The 18,439-nt window shown below is 37.6% G+C and overlaps 1 protein-coding gene and 1 pseudogene across 5 annotated transcripts in view; both read left to right on the top strand.

Annotated features, from left to right (window-relative positions):
• MYO5A (myosin VA) overlaps positions 1-18,439 on the top strand; it is a 192,804-nt gene that overhangs the window by 70,152 nt on the left and 104,213 nt on the right. For all 4 annotated transcript variants that reach the window (XM_034994273.1, XM_034994272.1, XM_034994271.1 and 1 more), the window contains exons 4-5: positions 184-328; positions 17,409-17,565. In XM_034994273.1, the coding sequence (XP_034850164.1) occupies positions 184-328; positions 17,409-17,565 (302 nt within the window). The remainder of the gene's footprint in view (positions 1-183; positions 329-17,408; positions 17,566-18,439) is intronic.
• Positions 6,973-8,294, top strand: LOC118003349 (annotated as a pseudogene). Its single transcript, XR_004677320.1, has one exon. The product of XR_004677320.1 is annotated as a 60S ribosomal protein L9-like (transcript).

The following is an 18,439-nucleotide window of genomic DNA, read 5'->3' as shown; positions in this document are numbered from 1 at the left end:
AGGTCTAGGTGTAATAGGCTCAGAGGCAAAGGCTATGATATATTTTGATCTTTAACAATTTGTTAGTTCAAGGTTAATTGAAATCAAAATTTGTGTTAAGTCTGATTCTCACTTCACCAAGTTTGATATGTCCATTAGTATATCATTAACTTCTTCTTTTGCTTTTTTTTACCCCTCCCCCAGGTATAGTCCTAGTAGCTATAAATCCTTATGAACAGCTGCCTATTTATGGAGAAGATATTATTAATGCCTATAGTGGTCAGAATATGGGTGATATGGATCCACATATCTTTGCAGTGGCTGAAGAAGCTTACAAGCAAATGGCCAGGTTGGTGAAAGCTCTATTTATTTTTTCATGACTCTTACTAGTCGTGATCGTTTCTTCTTTGCTGAGTCACAGATATTTTGAAACAGTGAAGAGCAACTGGTAAATTATTATTAATAAACAGCCTTGACTATTTCAGATGGCCTGCATTATTATTAAAATAACATTTATAAAAGGACATGTTTATAAAAGGACATATAGTTTTTAAAAACTGCCTTTGGAATCTCCTCCCGATCCTGTGACTATGCAAGGACAGATGTTATGTTTACAGATGAGAGGATCAAGGATTGGTGGTTTTAAGTGATACGCCCACTATCCTTCGGCTAATGAATGACAGACTAGAAATAAAAGGCCTAAGAGCAAGAAGAATCTGTCTGTATCTTAGAGAATTAAATATCAAGGAAACTGTGAATTTAATGTTACTCTTATGTTCTAGAGACCAGTGATCCTGAACAGCATCAGTAAAATGTCTTTGATATTAACCATGGAAGCCTAACATTTTGAGAGTAGAAAACCAGAGAAAAAAAGCTACTTTCAAGGCTAGATTTTACTCTTAATAATGTAGTATAATGTAAATCAAAACTATGGATGTATAGAATAGTATACATTTAACTCATTTCTCCAGTCTTCAGGTAAGAACCAGCATATTATAAATACGATGTGGGAAACCCTCAAGCAATTTATGAAGTGGAGAGAAAAGTAATACTGCAGAGGTTTTATTTTCTCCTTTCCAACCAGGGAGAGTGTTTGTACATAATTGGGCCAGCATGTGACAGAAATTTAGAATTATTTCATTGACAGAGTTCATAGAAGTCATTATGCCCTTTTATTAATAAAATATTATTACTTCTAATAATCATTAACAATTATTAAGTACTCTGTGCAAGGCACTGTTTAATTGCCTTCCATTTTGTTAAGTAATTTTATCCTCACAGCAACCTTCTGAGGTTGGTATTATTATTATTATTATTATTTTTAAAGATTTTATTTATTTGAGAGAGAGAATGAGAGAGAGAGAGCACATGAGAGGGGGGAGGGTCAGAGGGAGAAGCAGGCTCCCCGCCGAGCAGGGAGCCCGATGCGGGACTCGATCCCGGGACTCCAGGATCATGACCTGAGCTGAAGGCAGTCGCTTAACCAGCTGACCCACCCAGGCGCCTGAGGTTGGTATTATTATTAATCTTCATTTTACAAATGAGAAAACTTAATCACTGAGAAGTTATTTAACTTTCCTAAGGCCACATAACTAGGAAGACTAGCTTTCAAATTCCATTAGTCTAACACTATGAAATATTATCATATTAGATATAAAATGACTAAATATAGTTTTGTACTACATTACATGCTGTATTATAGCAGATTCTGTTATAAAATGGGAATGAGTGTCAAAAGTGTAAGAAAGGCTACTTTTTTTAAGGATTTATTTATTTGAGAGAGAGTACATGCATATGAGTGACGGGGAGGGGCAGAGGGAGAGACTCTTGAAGCAGACCCCCCTGCTGAGCGTGGAGCTCCATGGGGAGGGGAATTGGGGGGGGGGTGCTCAGTCCCACAACCCATGAGATCATGACCTGAGCCAGACCTAGAGTTGGCCGTTCAACTGACTGAGCCACCCTGATGCCCCAGAAATGTTACTTTTTTAAGCTTTTAAATTCCATCCATCAGCATAATTTTTTCCCTAAGATGAGAAAAGCCCACCCATATTTGACTTGTGTAGTACTGGAGCATTCAATACAATGTTAGCACCACACAAATACAGCCAGAGAACTACCAGGCAGAGAGGGAATTGTGTGGAGTGTCAGGACCTAAAGATTGTCTCTGAAAAATGTTATACTGCTCCTAGAGAATGATACGACTTCTTTAAAAATACTAATCTTAAATACGAAAGTTTGGTTCTTAGCATTTTTGTGACAGGAAATCCAAGAAGAGTGTTAGATTTATATGACTATTTTGGCTTTTCAACCCTGGATTTACTGTTTCCTAACATCCCACCACCCCCCATCATTCCCCTGTGACTCAGACAGTCAATGTGACGACTGCAGGTTTGCTTGTTTCTTTTCCCTTTGCTCAGTTTTGTTTTTTAGGCAGTTTTAAAATAGGCTTCAATCAGTTATGATAAGTTCACCATTTATATGAGTAAATCTGTACAGATAAAATGTGCTGCAACAGCTAAATAGACCATGTCTCTTAGGCATAAGGTTGGAGATGGATATTGCAGGCTCCTTTCTTATCATCTTTTCCTTGCCGAGTGAGATGTGCCGTATTTACCAGATATTAAACCTGGAGTTTCACATTGCTGGTACTCCTAGAGGCCCCTTACATCTTCAGGGAGTGTATGGTCACTTGTTCAGTAGACCTTTACTGCACACCATCCACATACTGTCCTGGGCATGGCGGACACAACAGCAAACAAGTGAGACAAAATAGACAAAAATTCTTACCATCACGAAGTGAGGCATGATAAACAAAAGTAAATAAGATACACAGTTTGTCATATATTAATAAGTGCTATCCTGGAAAATAAAGTTAGAAAAGTAGATAAGGAATGCTAGGTGGGCCAGAGGGCATATGTACTAGGCTAGGGGAAAGCCTCATTGTAAAGCTGCCTCCCCCCGACTTTTTTTCCAAACTTCAAAAAAAAAAAAATCTTAAACTTACAAAAAGGTTGGCAAAATAGTACACAGAGGTACTATACACCCTACATCCAGTTTCCCCAAATGTTAACATGTTACATAGCCATGGTAAATAATTGAAACCAGGAAATTCACATTGATATAATACTATTAAGTAATCTGAAAATCTTGTTCACATTCATCATTTACCCTCTGATGTCCTTTTTCTGGTCTAGGATCCAATCTAGAATCATACACTGCACTTAGTTCTGTCTCCTTAGGCTCCTTCAATCTAGGACCATCCATTAATCCTCTTTCCTTTCATGGCTTTGACACTTTAGAAGAATATTAGCCAGCTATCTTGTAGACCTTGAGGGCACAGCAGTAGAAAAATTAGGCAAAACAGACTGCAAAAATCCTTCCCCCCCTTGAAAGTTTAAGGTTTTCTCCTAATTAGGTTGAGGCTAGCAATGTGCTTCATGCAGGAACCTCACAGAAGTGACGTGCCCTTCATCATATAGAGGAAACACAAGGTGCCAATTACTGGCGATGTTAAGTTTGATCACTTGGTTATAGCGGTATCTTCCAGATTTCTCTACTATAATTACTATTTTAAACTTTGAAATTAATAAGTATATTATGGGAAAATACTTTGAGGTCGTGCATATATCCTGTTTCTCATCATACTTTTACTTTACTAATTTTAACATCCATTGATGATTCTTGCCTGCAACAGTTTATTACTGTGGTGTTTGTTAAATGGTCATTTGCTATTTCCATCATTCCTTCTCCAGGTATGAATAGGAATTCTACTCTTAAGGAAGAGCTATTCCTTTCCCCCCATTTATTTAGTATTTACTTAGTTTTTATTTGTATCAATATGGACTCATAGATATTTATTTTATTCTGTGGATTATTCTCCATTACTATTATTATTTATTTTGTTCAAACTCTCTCAGAGTTGGCCCTTGGGAGCCCTTTCAAGTGTCCTTTCAACAGTCCTCCATTGTTTTTTGATCATTTCCTTACTTTCTAGCACCACATGGCTCATTTTCTAATTTCCTTGCCCCAGTCCTGGAATTAGCCATTTCTTCAAGGAGCCCTGGTTCCTTTTTGGGGGGGAATGTATACTTAGACACGAAGATCTGTCTGCTAGGCGTGCTCATTACGACTGGGGCATCATCTCTAAGCCCAGTACACAGGGTTAGGAAATATATGTTTCCCCTAGCCTCACCAACAGAATGTGTTGTCATACTTTTAAAATTTCACCATACTGACAGGTGAGAAATGGTATCCCAGTTTTGTTTTGATTTGCCTTTCTCTAAATATGAGACAGTTGCACATCTTTCCATACACACATCTATGTCTATTTTAATGTCTATCTCTATATATTTTAAAAAACATGAGTTCATATTGATACATCCAATTCCAATTCAACACCACAGATTTCATTTTTGTTTTCTCTTTTTCCTTCTTTTCCTTCTTTTTTTGGTCTTGGGAAACTTGGCTCTTATTATCCACAATATATTTACTTCTTTGCTGAATCCTAGAATACTCAAAAAGTGGTTTAAGAAATATTAACCCGCAACCCTGTGAAAAGCAAATTTACCACTCAAGTACAATATTTGTGTCCAATTCATTTTGTCTGTAGCCTTATAGAATATAGTTAAAGTTCTGATTTCCAAAGTTACTTAGGTTAGTTCTTGTCTTACCCACTTTATTAGTTTATTCAACCACTTTCCCATATATGGTCCTTCAGATTGTTTTCATCATTCTGCAATTATAAACAATGCTATAGTGAATAACCTTGTATGTATGTATTTCTGTATTTTAAGAAATGTAGCTTCAGGTAAGTTGCTAAAAGTAGCATTGCTAGGTCAAAAGGTAGGTGTAAATGTAGTTTTGTAGGTATTGCCAAATTCCTTTTAGAAGAGTTGTACTGGTTTGTATTTCTGCCAAAAATGTTCAAGAGTCCTTGCTTTCCCATAGCCTCATCAACAAAAAAATGTGTAGTCTTTTTAGTTTTTCACTATCCAATGATATCTCAGTGTTGTTTTCATTTGTATTTCTTTAAATATGAGTGAGTTTGAACATCTTTTCATATGTTTTAGAGCCATTTTATTAATGCATTAGTTTCTTTGTTTATGTGGTGAACTGTCCACTCGTGTCTATTTCAATTTTTCTATTGTGTTTTCAGTCCTTTGATCCTCAATTTTAAGAGTTTTATTTTTTTATTTATGTATTTTTAAGTTTCTTTTTTTTTTTTTTTAAGATTTATTTGACAGAGACACAGTGAGAGAGGGAACACAAGCAGGGGGAGTGGGAGCGGGAGAAGCAGGCTTCCCACCGAGCAGGGAGCCCGATGCGGAGCTCGACCCCAGGACCCTTGGATCATGACCTGAGCCGAAGGCAGACACTTGATGACTGAGCCACCCAGGTGCCCCTTAAGAGTTTTAAAAAATATGTTAGGGATATTGGCCCTTTGCCTGTGGTATATAAGCAAATATCCCCCCACCCCCATTTATAAGTTTTGTTTTGATTTTGTTTATATGTTTTTTTCGCCTGCAAAATAATCAGTCTTTTTTTAAATTACTCTGGATTTTGAGTCATTGTTAAAAACCTTTCCCTATACCAGGATAAAAGAGAAATTCATCCATGTTTTCTTCTAGTCTTGTTTTGTTTTATAATCTACTTTTAGATCCCTGATTCCATTGAAGTTTATTCTTTTGTATGATATGAGATATGGATCTAAATTTATCTTTTTTCCAAATGGCTACCTCCTTATCCCAGCATCACTTATTAAGAAACCCATTTTGCCCCAGTTCTTTCAGATGCCATTTATCATATCCTAGGTTTTCTCATTTTTAAAAATTTTATTTATTTTTTATTTTTTAAAGATTTTCTTTATTCATTTGAGAGAGAGAGAATGAGAGACAGAGAGCATGAGAGGGAGGAGGGTCAGAGGGAGAAGCAGACTCCCTGCCGAGCAGGGAGCCCGATGCGGGACTTGATCCTGGGACTCCAGGATCATGACCTGAGCTGAAGGCAGTCGCCCAACCAACTGAGCCACCCAGGCGCCCCTCATTTTTTTTTTTAAAGATATTATTTATTTGACAGAGAGAGACACAGGGAGAGAGGGAACACAAGCAGGGGGAGTGGGAGAGGGAGAAGCAGGCTTCCCACCCAGCAGGGAGACCGATGCGGGGCTCGATCCCAGGACCCCGGGATCACGACCCGAGCCGAAGGCAGACGCTTAATAACTGAGCCACCCGGGCACCCCGTTTTTCTCATGTTTTTGGATTAACTTCTTGTCTCTGTTCTTTTCACCTCCCTTTGTCTATTCATGTCCTAGTACCACATTGTTTTAAATATAGTGGCTTTATAGTTTTTTTTTTTAAAGTAGGCTCTATGCCCAGTGTGGAGCCCAATGTGGGGCTTGAAATCACGACCCTGAGATTAAGACCTGAGCTGAGATCAAGTATTGGACACTTAATCGACTGGGCCACCCAGGCACCCCTTTATAATATTTTTAAATGTTTGGTATCATTAAACCCTCTCACAGTTTGTCCTTTTCATTATTTTCCTGGCTATCCTTAGATGTTTGTTTTTCCCTACAGACTTTGGCATCAACTTATCTAACTCCATAAAAAATAAAGCTGTCTTGGGGCGCCTGGGTGGCTCAGTCGTTAAGCGTCTGCCTTCGGCTCAGGTCATGATCCCAGGGTCCTGGGATCGAGCCCCACATCGGGCTCCCTGCTCATGGGAAGCCTGCTTCTCCTTCTCCCACTCCCCCTGCTTGTGTTCCTTCTCTCGCTGTGTCTCTCTCTGTCAAATAAATAAATAAAATCTTTTAAAAAAAAAATAAATAAAGCTGTCTTTTGAGTAATAATATGAAGGAAGGATAAAGCAAGTCATTCACATATCTGGGGAAGAATATTCCAGGCAGGGAGATCATCAACTGCAAGGATAGTACAAGGCCATGTGGGGTATCGTAGCAAATTTGACTTCTCTGGGTGTGAGTTTTGAGCAGAGGAATGGCCTGATCTTGCAGCTATGATAAAAATTGACCATAGATTGCTGCCAAAAATGCATATCCTGAATCTAATCAGGAGGAAACACCAGCAAAACTGAAAATGAGGGGCATTCTACAAAATATATAAACTCTTCGAAATTATGAAGATCAAAAAAGTCAAAGAAAGGCTGAGTATTTGTTTATGATTAAAGGAGATGAAAGATATATGCCAATTAAGTCAATGAATATTCTGAATTGAATCCTTGATGACGGGGAGGGAAGGTAACTATGTAGGGAACATTGCTGGATGGTTGATAAAATTGGAATATAGACTGTGGACTAAATAATACTAATATATCAATGTTACATTTCATGATTTTGATTATTGTAGATATGTAAAAGCATGTCACTGTTCTGAGGAAATATAGTACTCTAAATTATATAGGAGGCATCATGTCTGTAACCCACTCTTAAATATTTCAGAAAATATTAAAATAAGAGAAAAAGAGAAGTTAATAAAATAAACAGGCAAAACCTATAAACAATTGGTGAATCTGAGTAAAGCATATATGGGAGTTCATTTTACTAGTTTTGCAATTTTCCATAAGTTTGAAATAATATCAAAACTAGTTAGAAAACAAAAGCAAAGCTTCTTTGCCACATCTCCTGCGAGAATGAAGACCATTCTCAGCAATCAGACTGTCGCCATTCCAGAAAAAGTCAACATCACTCTGAAGGGACACACAGTTACTGTGGAGGGACCCAGAGGAACCCTGCAAAGGGACTTCAATCACATCAATGTAGAACTCAGTCTTCTTGGAAAGAAGAAGAAGAGGCTCCGAGTTGACAAATGGTGGGGAAATAAAAAAGAGCTGGCTACTGTTCTATCTGTAGTCACGTACAGGACATGATCAAGGGCATTACACTGGGCTTCCATTACAAGATGAGGTCTGTGTATGCTCACTTCCCCATCAACGTTGTTATTCAGGAGAATGGTTCTCTTGTTGAAATCCGAAATTTCTTGGGTGAGAAGTACCTCCGCAGGGTTCAGATGAGGCCAGGTGTTGCTTGTTCTATATCTCAAGCCCAAAAAGATGAGTTAATTCTTGAAGGACATGACATTGAACTTGTATCGAACTCAGCTGCTTTGATTCAGCAAGCCACAACTGTTAAAAACAAGGATATCAGAAAATTTCTGGATGGTATCTATGTTTCTGAGAAAGGAACAGTTCAGCAGGCTGATGAATAAGATCTGAGTTGTCCATCTACAGAAACAGCAAGATGCCGGATGATTTTTCAGACTTATTTGTGATATTTTAAAGATGCAATAAAAGCTATACTGATTTGGGGAAAAAAAAAAAAAGAAAACAAAAGCAGAAATTAAAAGAACAGTTGGTAGTGGGACAAGGGTAGAATCCAGAAGACAAGTTAGGAGGTTTTTGTATTGATCCAAGCAAGAAATAATGATAATCTAGTTAAATAAGATATTAATGGAGAAGGTAAAAGTAAATGGATGCATTCTGGATGTATTTTAAGAAAGAATGGGGGCGCCTGGGTGGCTCAGTTGTTAAGCGTCTGCCTTCGGCTCAGGTCATGATCACAGGGTCTTGGGATCGAGCCCCGCATCGGGCTCCCTGCTCAGCGGGAAGCCTGCTTCTCCCTCTCCCACTCCCCCGCTTGTGTTCCTGCTCTCACTAACTCTCTCTCTTTGTCAAATAAATAAATCAAATCTTTAAAAAAAAAAAAAAAGAAAGAATGGACAAAGCCTTGTTTATGTGAGGGTATGAGAGAAAAAGCGGAGTCAGGGATGGTGGCAAGGTATTCGGTCCGAGCACCTGAAAGTTGGGGGTTGCCAATTAGTGAGGTGAAGGACATTGAAAGAAGAGCAAGTTGTATTTGTGGGGTGGGAGTGTGGCGGGAGGAAGGGTTGGAGTTTCATTCTAGATACCTATCCTCCAAGCAAAGCTGACAGAAGTGATTCTTCCCCAGGAGGCTTATGTCCAATGACAGTAGCCATAACCAGGATCCTTGACTCAGGACTCCTTTCTAAGCATGCCCCTTACAGAGAGCAGTGCCCTCATGGAACACCTTCATAGTCAGGCCTCTTACTTTGAATAGTCCTGTTGACTTACAGAAGAGAGAATGTCAGTGGGCTGCTGTGTCTGTTTTTCTTCTCATACTCCTGTGTCCCATTTATGCCAGTCTTTTCTCAGGCTGAACTGACTGCTCTTTGACAACTAAATGACAGCATCGTTTTCCTTAAAACATAAGCTTTTTTTCTTTTGTTTCCTTAAAACCAGGTAATATTGATTACTTTAATTTGGTGTTTGGTGTATTTTTTTCCCCATTGTGACTGGTAAATAAATTTTTTTGACTAAGTTTCATTTATGGGTTTTCTTGAAATAAATTAGATACTTATATGTATAACCTTGGTATAATAAAAACGATATCTGTACTAATCGCAGCTGCATCAGTAAATAACTATATAAGTTTAAATCTCCTTGTCTGCCTTGGTCTCAGTTTTATTACCTATAAAATGGAACAGTTTCACCGGATGGTTTACCTTGACACTTGTAGTGTTCTGTGGTATACATTTGTTACCTTTCTGTTTCATGGAGACTAATTAATAAGCATGTTGCTCTTCCTAGTGGAGAGCAGACTATGGTAAGGAGCGGTGTAGCAAAGCAGAAGGAACATGGTATAGACTTCTTGGAAACCAGGAGATGTGGTATGTGACGTCATTCATAGAGCTCTGCTCTAACCTTGGATAAGCCATCTAACCTCTCTATATTACTATTTTCCCTAACAAGGAAATAATACCTGTCGTGCTTACTTCAAAGGTAAAAATTATACTAGATAGATAAACATAAAAGCACTCTGAACAGCATAACATAGAGACTTATTGAGTCACTATGTTGTACACCTGAAACTAACGTAACATTGTAGGTCAGCTATACTTCAATAAAGATTTTAAAAATACACCATTTTAAAAATGCTAAGTATTTAAATATAGGCTGTTACTGTCATCATAGTCTTCATCATTATGGAGTGTTACGTCTGCATTCTCTTTTCATCCACTTTAGCCTGTCATCTGGTATATTACTCTTGACCGTTTATTGCCAGGCCTTTTCTGAGGGTGGCTCCTTCTTTCATTTGGCTGGCCAGTCTCTGAATTATTCACTGTCTTGAAGCTCATTGGCCTGCTGGCTGTTATAGATTATAAAATCTCACCTGTTACCAGCAGTGACTCGGCTGCCCTGTGGTACCAAGTATCCCATTTATGCAAATAGACTTGAAGTAATATATGCTACCTGATGAGGAATTTTATGTATGATATATAAAGGTGGATTAACTTACATTAATAGCTACCATGTTTAGATGCTTGCTGGGTATAAGCATGGTGTCAGGCGTGTTACTTCTAATCTTCATTACATCCCTGGGAGCAGACATCGCACCCCTGCTTTACAGGTGAGGAAACTGAGGAAAATAACTTGTTCAGGCTATCATGCTAATAAATAGCATCTGGGAGCTGATATGTGGTTCTCACTTTGAGACTCCAAAGCTTTTCTTCTTTGTCATTTCATTTTCTTACTTTCAACTACGCTCCCCTATTCTAACACATCTATTCCTTCAAATTAACATTGCATACTTGTGTTTATGCACGTTTTATTCAGTCTAGAATATCCTTCTCTGTGCTCCTTTATCTGCCTGAGTTTTATTTATTTTCCATGATCCCACCCAGGTTTTTCTTTGAGACTACCTCAGTGCCTGGTATATGATTGCTCTTCAGGATTCTTTAAATATGAATTTGGCACTTAGTGGGTACTAGCTACCCCATAAGATTGTAGAAGGAATAAAATACTAAATATAAGTCTGTAAAAGTTATAAACATATGTAACTGGTTATTTCTGTTATGGCATCTTTATATTAATGAACAGAGAAGTCAGTTTGACCTGAGAGGATCTTATAGTCATGTGCATGGTTCCTCAGTAGGAACTGAATGACCTTAGCATGTATCTCTAGGGAACACTTCTTTTCATTTCCTGAATAGTCTCTCTGCCTCTCTAAAGCACAGCTTTCACCAGTCTGCACATTTTTTAATAGGAAATATTTAACTTCAAAAATAATACTAAGTATTGTCATTGTGAACTAATTGTCTAATGTCAACTTTAGAATTTAAATCTTTTCTTCTTGAATGGTGAGCTAGAGAGTCTAATGCTAAGCGAAATAAACCAGAGAAAGACAATCGCCATATGCTTTCACTCATATGTGGAATTTAAGAAACAAAACAAACAGGCAAAGGGAAAAAAATAAGAGAGAGACAGAAAGACAGACAAAGCAAGAAACAGACTCTTTAACTATAGAGAACAAACGGATGGTTACCAGAGGGGAGGTGGGTGGGGGGGTTGGGTGAAATAGGTGCTGGGGATGAAGAAGTGCACTTGTGATGAGCACCAGGTGATGTATGGAATTGTTGAATCACTATATCGTACAGCTGCAACTAATATAACACTGTGTTAACTAACTGAAATTAAAATAAAAACTAAAAAAAAATCTTGAGATTGATCAAAAGCGGAAATCATGAAAACACAGAGCATAGCAGCTGATTTTGATGAGTGATAATGGTGTAGAAAAACTTAACACCTCTTAACAAGAGAGAGAGGGATTAGAGTCTCAAGGGAAGCCATATTTTTAAGTCATCACAGTAAAAACAAGGCTCTGGAAGAAAGCCTTATATCACATGAACTTAATATTTTCTCTTTTTAACAAGGGAGAAACAATTAGGTTGATTGCCTGCAAAAAAGTAAAACTCTAGATTTTGTTTCATGCAAACATGTTCACTTATAAGCTAAAAATTAGATGTAGGGGCTTGTACACTTAACCAAGGTAAACGGCAACACCCAGTGGTTATCAGAGAGTCAATATCAACGTGGGTGGAAAGATTAAATTGTGTTCTGCATGAGTCAGGTCTGAGGTTGGCTTTACTTAGTTTAGTCATGAATGATCAGGATGTGAATGAAAAGTATGCTCATTAAATTTGCAGAGAATAAGCTGATGGTCTTAGAAGATATGAATAGTATTCAGTATGACCATGATGAACTAGAGAGATTACATTTTTTATTTTTTTATTTTTTACTTTTTTTAAGATTTTATTTATTTATTTGACAGAGAGAAAGAGAGAGCATAAGCAGGGGGAGCGGCAGAGGGAGAAGCAGGCTCCCCGCTGAGCAGGGAGCCCGATGCAGGGCTCGATCCCAGGACCCTGGGATCATGACCTGAACTAAAGGCAGGCGCTTCACTGACTGAGCCACCCAGGTGCCCCGAGATTACATTTTTTAAAGGGTACAGTTCAGAAGGAAAATCTATAAAAGAATATGCCTGATGCAAAGTGAAAACTGAGTAGATATAAGAAAGGGCTGGACAGACCAAATAGATACAGATAGACTGAATAGATAGAAGTACTGAGGACCAAAAAAGGAAAATGGACTAAAGTATAACTCCTGTCTTTCATCAACCCAGAGTGGATATTCTGTTCTTGAATATTCTGTTCTTGAAACCTTTTCCTGAGGTTTCAGTCACCTCTACATAGTTTCATTCCCATTGCATTCTTCCCATACATCTAGTTTTTGCCTAATCATCATGTAAAAGTCAATGAAAGCATCACCTTTTCAAGAAAGCATTTCCTGACATCGCCTCCTCACGTATCCTACCAATTCCATCCTGGGTAGTATCCTGGGTAGACCTCCTTTTTAAAATGGAGTGAAGCAATCACTTCACTCCATTTTAACTGTACTTGGAATCTCTCTCAATAGGCTATGACCCCAGAGTCTTTTATGTGCATAAAATGATTGGCACATTGTGACTGCTCATTACATGTTTGTTAAATAAATGAACGAAGCAGTATTTTTAGGTGAGGCTTTTAGTTCATATTAGAGCCTCTGGAATCAACATTGATAAAACAGGTCAGAAGAGCTTACCTCCAAAGGCACCCAGTACCCAGGTATTTAGGATTACTGTGGAGGTCCTTGAGAGAATTGGCCAAACCAGAAATCATAAATCTTTGTTTCATGTGTCCTTAAGACTGTCCAGATTGGTCTGTCCTTGATGAAGAGTGGAGAATTTCTGTTCTTTAATGTGGTTTTATCAGGCTTTTGAAGTGATATCTACATCCCCAAAATAGAAAAAACTTTCTTGTAATGTACGGACAAGAACACTTGAAAGGTTATAAATGCTGGCTGATCAGATAAGCAAAATTTCAAAGAACAATAAATTATTATTTACATATATGTAACCATATAAAGCTCACAGCTCCAATGAATAGAAGAGGGTAGACTCTGGTATTCACCTTGAACCATAAAATTTTTAAAAATTTTTATTTTTTTATTTCAAGTATAATTAACATACAGTGTTAGATTAGTTTTAGGTTTACAATAAAATGACTCAACAATTCTATACATTACTCATTGCTCATCACGATAAGTGTACTCTTAATCCCCTTCACTTATTTCACCCATCCCCCCACCCACTTCCCCCTTGGTAACCACCAGTTTGTTATCTGTATTTAAAAGTCTGGGGGCCTGGGTGGCTCAGTCGTTAAGCGTCTGCCTTCGGCTCGGGTCGTGATCCGGAGGTCCTGAGATTGAGCCCTGCATTGGCCTCCCCGCTCAGCGGGAAGCCTGCTTCTCCCTCTCCCACTCCCCGACTTGTGTTCCCTCTCTCACTGTGTCTCTGTCAAATAAATAAATAAAATCTTAAAAAAAAAGTCTGTTTTTCTGTTTGTTTTTTTCCTTTGTTCATTTATTGTTTCTTAAATTGCACCTGTGAATGAAATCATGGTATTTGTCTTTCTCTGATTGACTTATTTCACTTAGCATTATGCCTTCTAGGTCCATCCATGTTGTTACAAATGGCAAGATCTCATTCTTTTTTATGGCTGAGTAACATTCCATTGTGTATATATACCACATCTTTATTCATTCATCTGTGGATGGACATTTGGGTTGCTTCCATATCTTGGCTATTGTAAATAATGCTACAGTAAACATAGGAGTGAATCTCCCTCTCTCCCTCTCTCTCTCTTTCTCTTCAAATTAGTGTTTTCATTTTCTTTGGCTAAATACCCAGTAGTGGAATTACTGGATCATAGGGTAATTCTATTTTTAACTTTTTGAGGAACCTCCATACTGTTTTCCACAGTGGCTGCACCAGCTCAGATTCACACTAACAGTGCACAAGTGTTCCTTTTCCTCCACATCCTTGCCAACACTTATTTCTTGTGGTTTCGATTTTAGCCATTCTGACAGGTATGAGATGATGCCTCATTATAGTTTTAATTTACATTTCCCTGATCATGAGTGATGATAAGCATCTTTTTTTTCATGTGTCTGTTGACCATCTGAATATCTTCTTTGAAAAAATCTCTACTCATGGATTCTGCCCATTTTTAAATTGGATTATTTGGGGTTCTTTGGTGTTGAGTTGTGTAAGTTCTTTAAATAGTTTCGATATTAACTCCTTATTGGATATATCATTTGCAAATCACTTCATTCAGTTGGTTGTCTTTTTTGTTTTGTTGTGTAAAAGCTTTTTATTTTGATAAATAAAAATAGTTTAATTTTGCTTTTGTTTCCCCTGCCAAAGGAGACATATCTAGAAAAATGTTTTTACGGCTGATGTCAAAGGGATTATTGCCTATGTTTTCTTCTAGGAATTTTATGGTTTCAGGTCTCACATTTAGTTCTTTAATCCATTTTGGGTTTATTTTTGTGTATGGGATAAGCAAGTGTGAACCATAAAATTTTATCCCTGATGTTTTTGTCTGTTTTCTCCTCATCTCTATCATACCCTTCTTGTTTTTCCTTTCATGTGTCTTTATTATCTGTTACCCTTCTCTCATCTCTTTCTTTGCTTGGCTTCCCATTTCTACGTATCTCTGCTCTTATTTTCTCTTTTTGGCATTTCTTCCTATAGCCACATAGAACTGAAAAACACTTTAAAGACTTTATTGTACCTATTTTATAAAGGTACTTTAATACTTCCTGCATTTAATTTAAAAGCAGGTGAATTGATTATTTTACATTTTTACTCTTCGTAGCCCTTTACTGATTTTGGTCATCTCAAATTCAGGGATCCTCCAGAGAAGAAATGTTCCCCATTTTAAATGTGGCCACTCAAGACCATCTGAGTATCTGTAGGCCTATCCTTTTCCAATTGTCTTTGGTCCCAAGAGTTTACCCTGGCTTAGATTGCAAGTTATAGTTCATCCAATATCTGAAAAACAACTCCAGAGTTAGACTTTTAGATTATAGTACTTTAGAATTTGAGAAGGACTTTGGGTACTATTTAATCTTAAGGATGAAAAAGCTGTGAACCAGAGAGGTCTTGCAATTGCTCAAAGCTGTGTAGCTGGTAAATGACAAATCTAGGATTAAAGCCTTGATTCAGAGGAGCTTTTATATGATGGAAGAGTGGTGCTTATTTATATATTGGAATGGTCTACTAAGCTTGGGAAAAAAGGGAGGACTCTGCCAAAAAGTCAGGGAAATATAAAAAGAATAATAAAGTCCTTTAAAAAATTTAAAAACCATTGATCGTATGGATCCAGGATCCTAAATCCTGGAAAAGAAAATGTATATGGCATGTGCTTGATGTCAGTGTACATATGTACATAGTTGTACAAATTTCTGATTCATTTGAACAAGCCTTGATCTTATTGCCTTTAATATTTTTCTTCTTCCCTATATTATAGGAAAGAGATATATGAATTTTTAGACTTTTTGATAAAACATTTTGATATTAAGGCTTGAAATAGCCTTTCAAATACAGTACAGTTTAAATAGCAGTTCCCATTAATATTTTCACCAGACTAGTGGAAGCCTCCCCACCTCGTTTGCTGCTGGAAGGACTTCTGTCACACAAGGGGTGTTGACAACTGATCATGCAGGAATTGGGAAGAGATCATTTTTCTAATCATATTGTAGAAGACAACCCAAAAACTGTTGATAACTGTACCTTGATTAATGAATGTATAGAAAAAGGTGAATTCTGAAGACATTTTAAACGACTAAAAGAAAGGACACTGGCACCACAATGAGAACTGTTTTATTAGATGATTTATGTTTTAGTCAGCTATGAATGAACAGAGGCAATGGGTGTGTCCAGTTCTGTCTAGAAATTCAAATAAAAAGAAAATGAGATGGTGAGTATGAGACTCAATGATGTTTCATAAAAACAAGGATTATATGAAAGCCTGTACTATAAAATTTAAACATTCTTTAGTGTGTCACCCAGGTCTTCCTGATTTTCCCCACAATATGAGAGTCAGGGTGTCAGGAACAGGTTGTTCTACTCCTACTGTATTTTTCAAGCGGGGAGCCTGCTTCTCCCTCTCCCTCTGCCCCCCCACTTGTGCTTGCTCTTTCTCTCTAGTGATCTCTCTCTCTCAAATAAGTAAATAAAATCTTTAAAAAAAAAAGCAGATTTATTCTTAGGCTAGGTTGCTCACTGAAGTTCTGTTTACTTGTAAGCAATACACATTTATTGAGCATTTGTGATGTGTCAGGCTCTGCACTAGGTGCTGGATATTAAAGATAAACATGATTTAGGTCTTAATCCTCAAAGAAATGATAATCTTGTGAACAGGTGTATCATTTAGAGTTTTTGAGTCATTGTGTGAATGAATTAGAGATGGAATAGTAGATAGTCTTTGAGTTCTGACATATTTGAACACGTCAGCCAACAAGTAAATGACCTATTTCTTCTCCGCTAAGGAAGATACTTTCAGTATCTTTCAGTTTGTGGAAGACATGACTTTTTGGACTTTTAACTTCTAGACAATTTCTAATTTTCTTCTTTTAAGATTTTATGTATTTATTTGACAGAGAGAAACACAGCGAGAGAGGGAACACAAGCAGGGGGTAGTGGGAGAGGGAGAAGCAGGCTTCCCGCCGAGCAGGGAGCCCGATGCGGGGCTCGATCCCAGGACCCCGGGATCATGACCTGAGCCAAAGGCAGTTGCCCAACGACTGAGCCCCCCAGGCACCCCGACAATTTCTAATTTTAATTAAATAGGATTGTCTTTCAAATTCCCTTGCTGTGCTGCTTTCTCTTCTGAGGTGTTGACAACAGCACTGTAATATACCAGAATTATTATCTAGAAATTGAATAATGTGTTCGAGATCTGTACACAAAAAAATTCAGAGACCCTCTATTACAGATTCATCCTTAGATGTGACGCTGTCTAATTTGATGCTTGATATCATCTTCTCCATCTCTGTTCATTGCTAGTTTTTAAGTAGTTATTTTTATAGGAAATATCATTCTTATGTTCCTTCCCACATTGCTGCATGTATGAACCAGAAGAAATTCACCATGGCTCACTGATGAGAACACAGAAGAAAGAATGGTTGTCACATTCAGGAGTGGGCAGCACTGTTAGTTACTCTTCTTTGTTTTACAGAGATGAACGAAATCAGTCCATCATCGTAAGTGGAGAGTCTGGGGCAGGAAAAACAGTCTCAGCTAAGTATGCCATGCGATACTTTGCAACTGTGAGTGGTTCTGCCAGTGAAGCCAATGTTGAGGAAAAGGTCTTGGCCTCCAACCCCATCATGGAGGTAAGATAGGGGCCGCCTTGGCCTTCTTACTATATTCTCTTAAGAAACCTGCTCAGAAACTTATTGAAACAGCACATGTCAGAAAGTCTGGGCTCTCCCAGCCGCTAAAAGTAAGAAAATACTTTTCCACGTATTAGTAAGAAGAGATCTACGAAAAGTAAAAAGTTAGTAAGGTAGCCATTTGAGTACAGTGATTTGAGAAGTATCTACTTTATTCCATAATCCTGCGTTTTTAATCTACCATTGAGTTGTTGCCTCTAAATAACTGGCAGCGGTACCTCATTTTCTAAATCTCTATTCTCCTAGTTAATCAACTCATATCTATTGTTCCTTGTACTGGAAGTATGTTTCTCATTTCCCCCTATTTCTGAGTTCATAGGGATTCACTATACCCAAGTATGATGAATTTTATCATTCCTTTGCCCACATTTCATTTTCTATACTTAGCATAGAAAGTTTAGCTGTAAGTTTAGCTGTTTCTTTTTTTTTCCCCAGATTTGAACTATAGGCTTAAATCATGATCTTGTAAATTTTTCTTCTTGTTTCTATGAAGCACATCACACAGCTTTAGGTTAGAGAAAGAAATTCGGTAGCTATAAATTCCTGAGAAAGGAAGAACTACGAAAGGATGTCCTTTCAAAAGTAAAATATGTATACAGAGCAGAAATGCTCATGGCAAAGAAAGTGGACCTGTTTGTGTGAGAATTTGAGTATTTCAGAATTTGTAACTAGAGAATGATCTATTAAGATGATTTTAGGAAAGTCACATTTTTGTAAGTAGTCCCATTAAATGGAAAAAAGTAATTCTCTTTACTAATAGAAATTATTTTGGACAGGGAGAAACAAGCCTTTCTTATTAAAAATTTGAGTCCGC

This window comes from Mirounga leonina, unplaced genomic scaffold, assembly GCF_011800145.1.
Source record: "Mirounga leonina isolate KUSES-001 unplaced genomic scaffold, KU_Mleo_1.0 Mir_91, whole genome shotgun sequence".
Classification (NCBI taxonomy): Eukaryota; Metazoa; Chordata; class Mammalia; order Carnivora; family Phocidae; genus Mirounga; species Mirounga leonina.
This window is presented reverse-complemented; position numbering and strand designations above follow the sequence as displayed.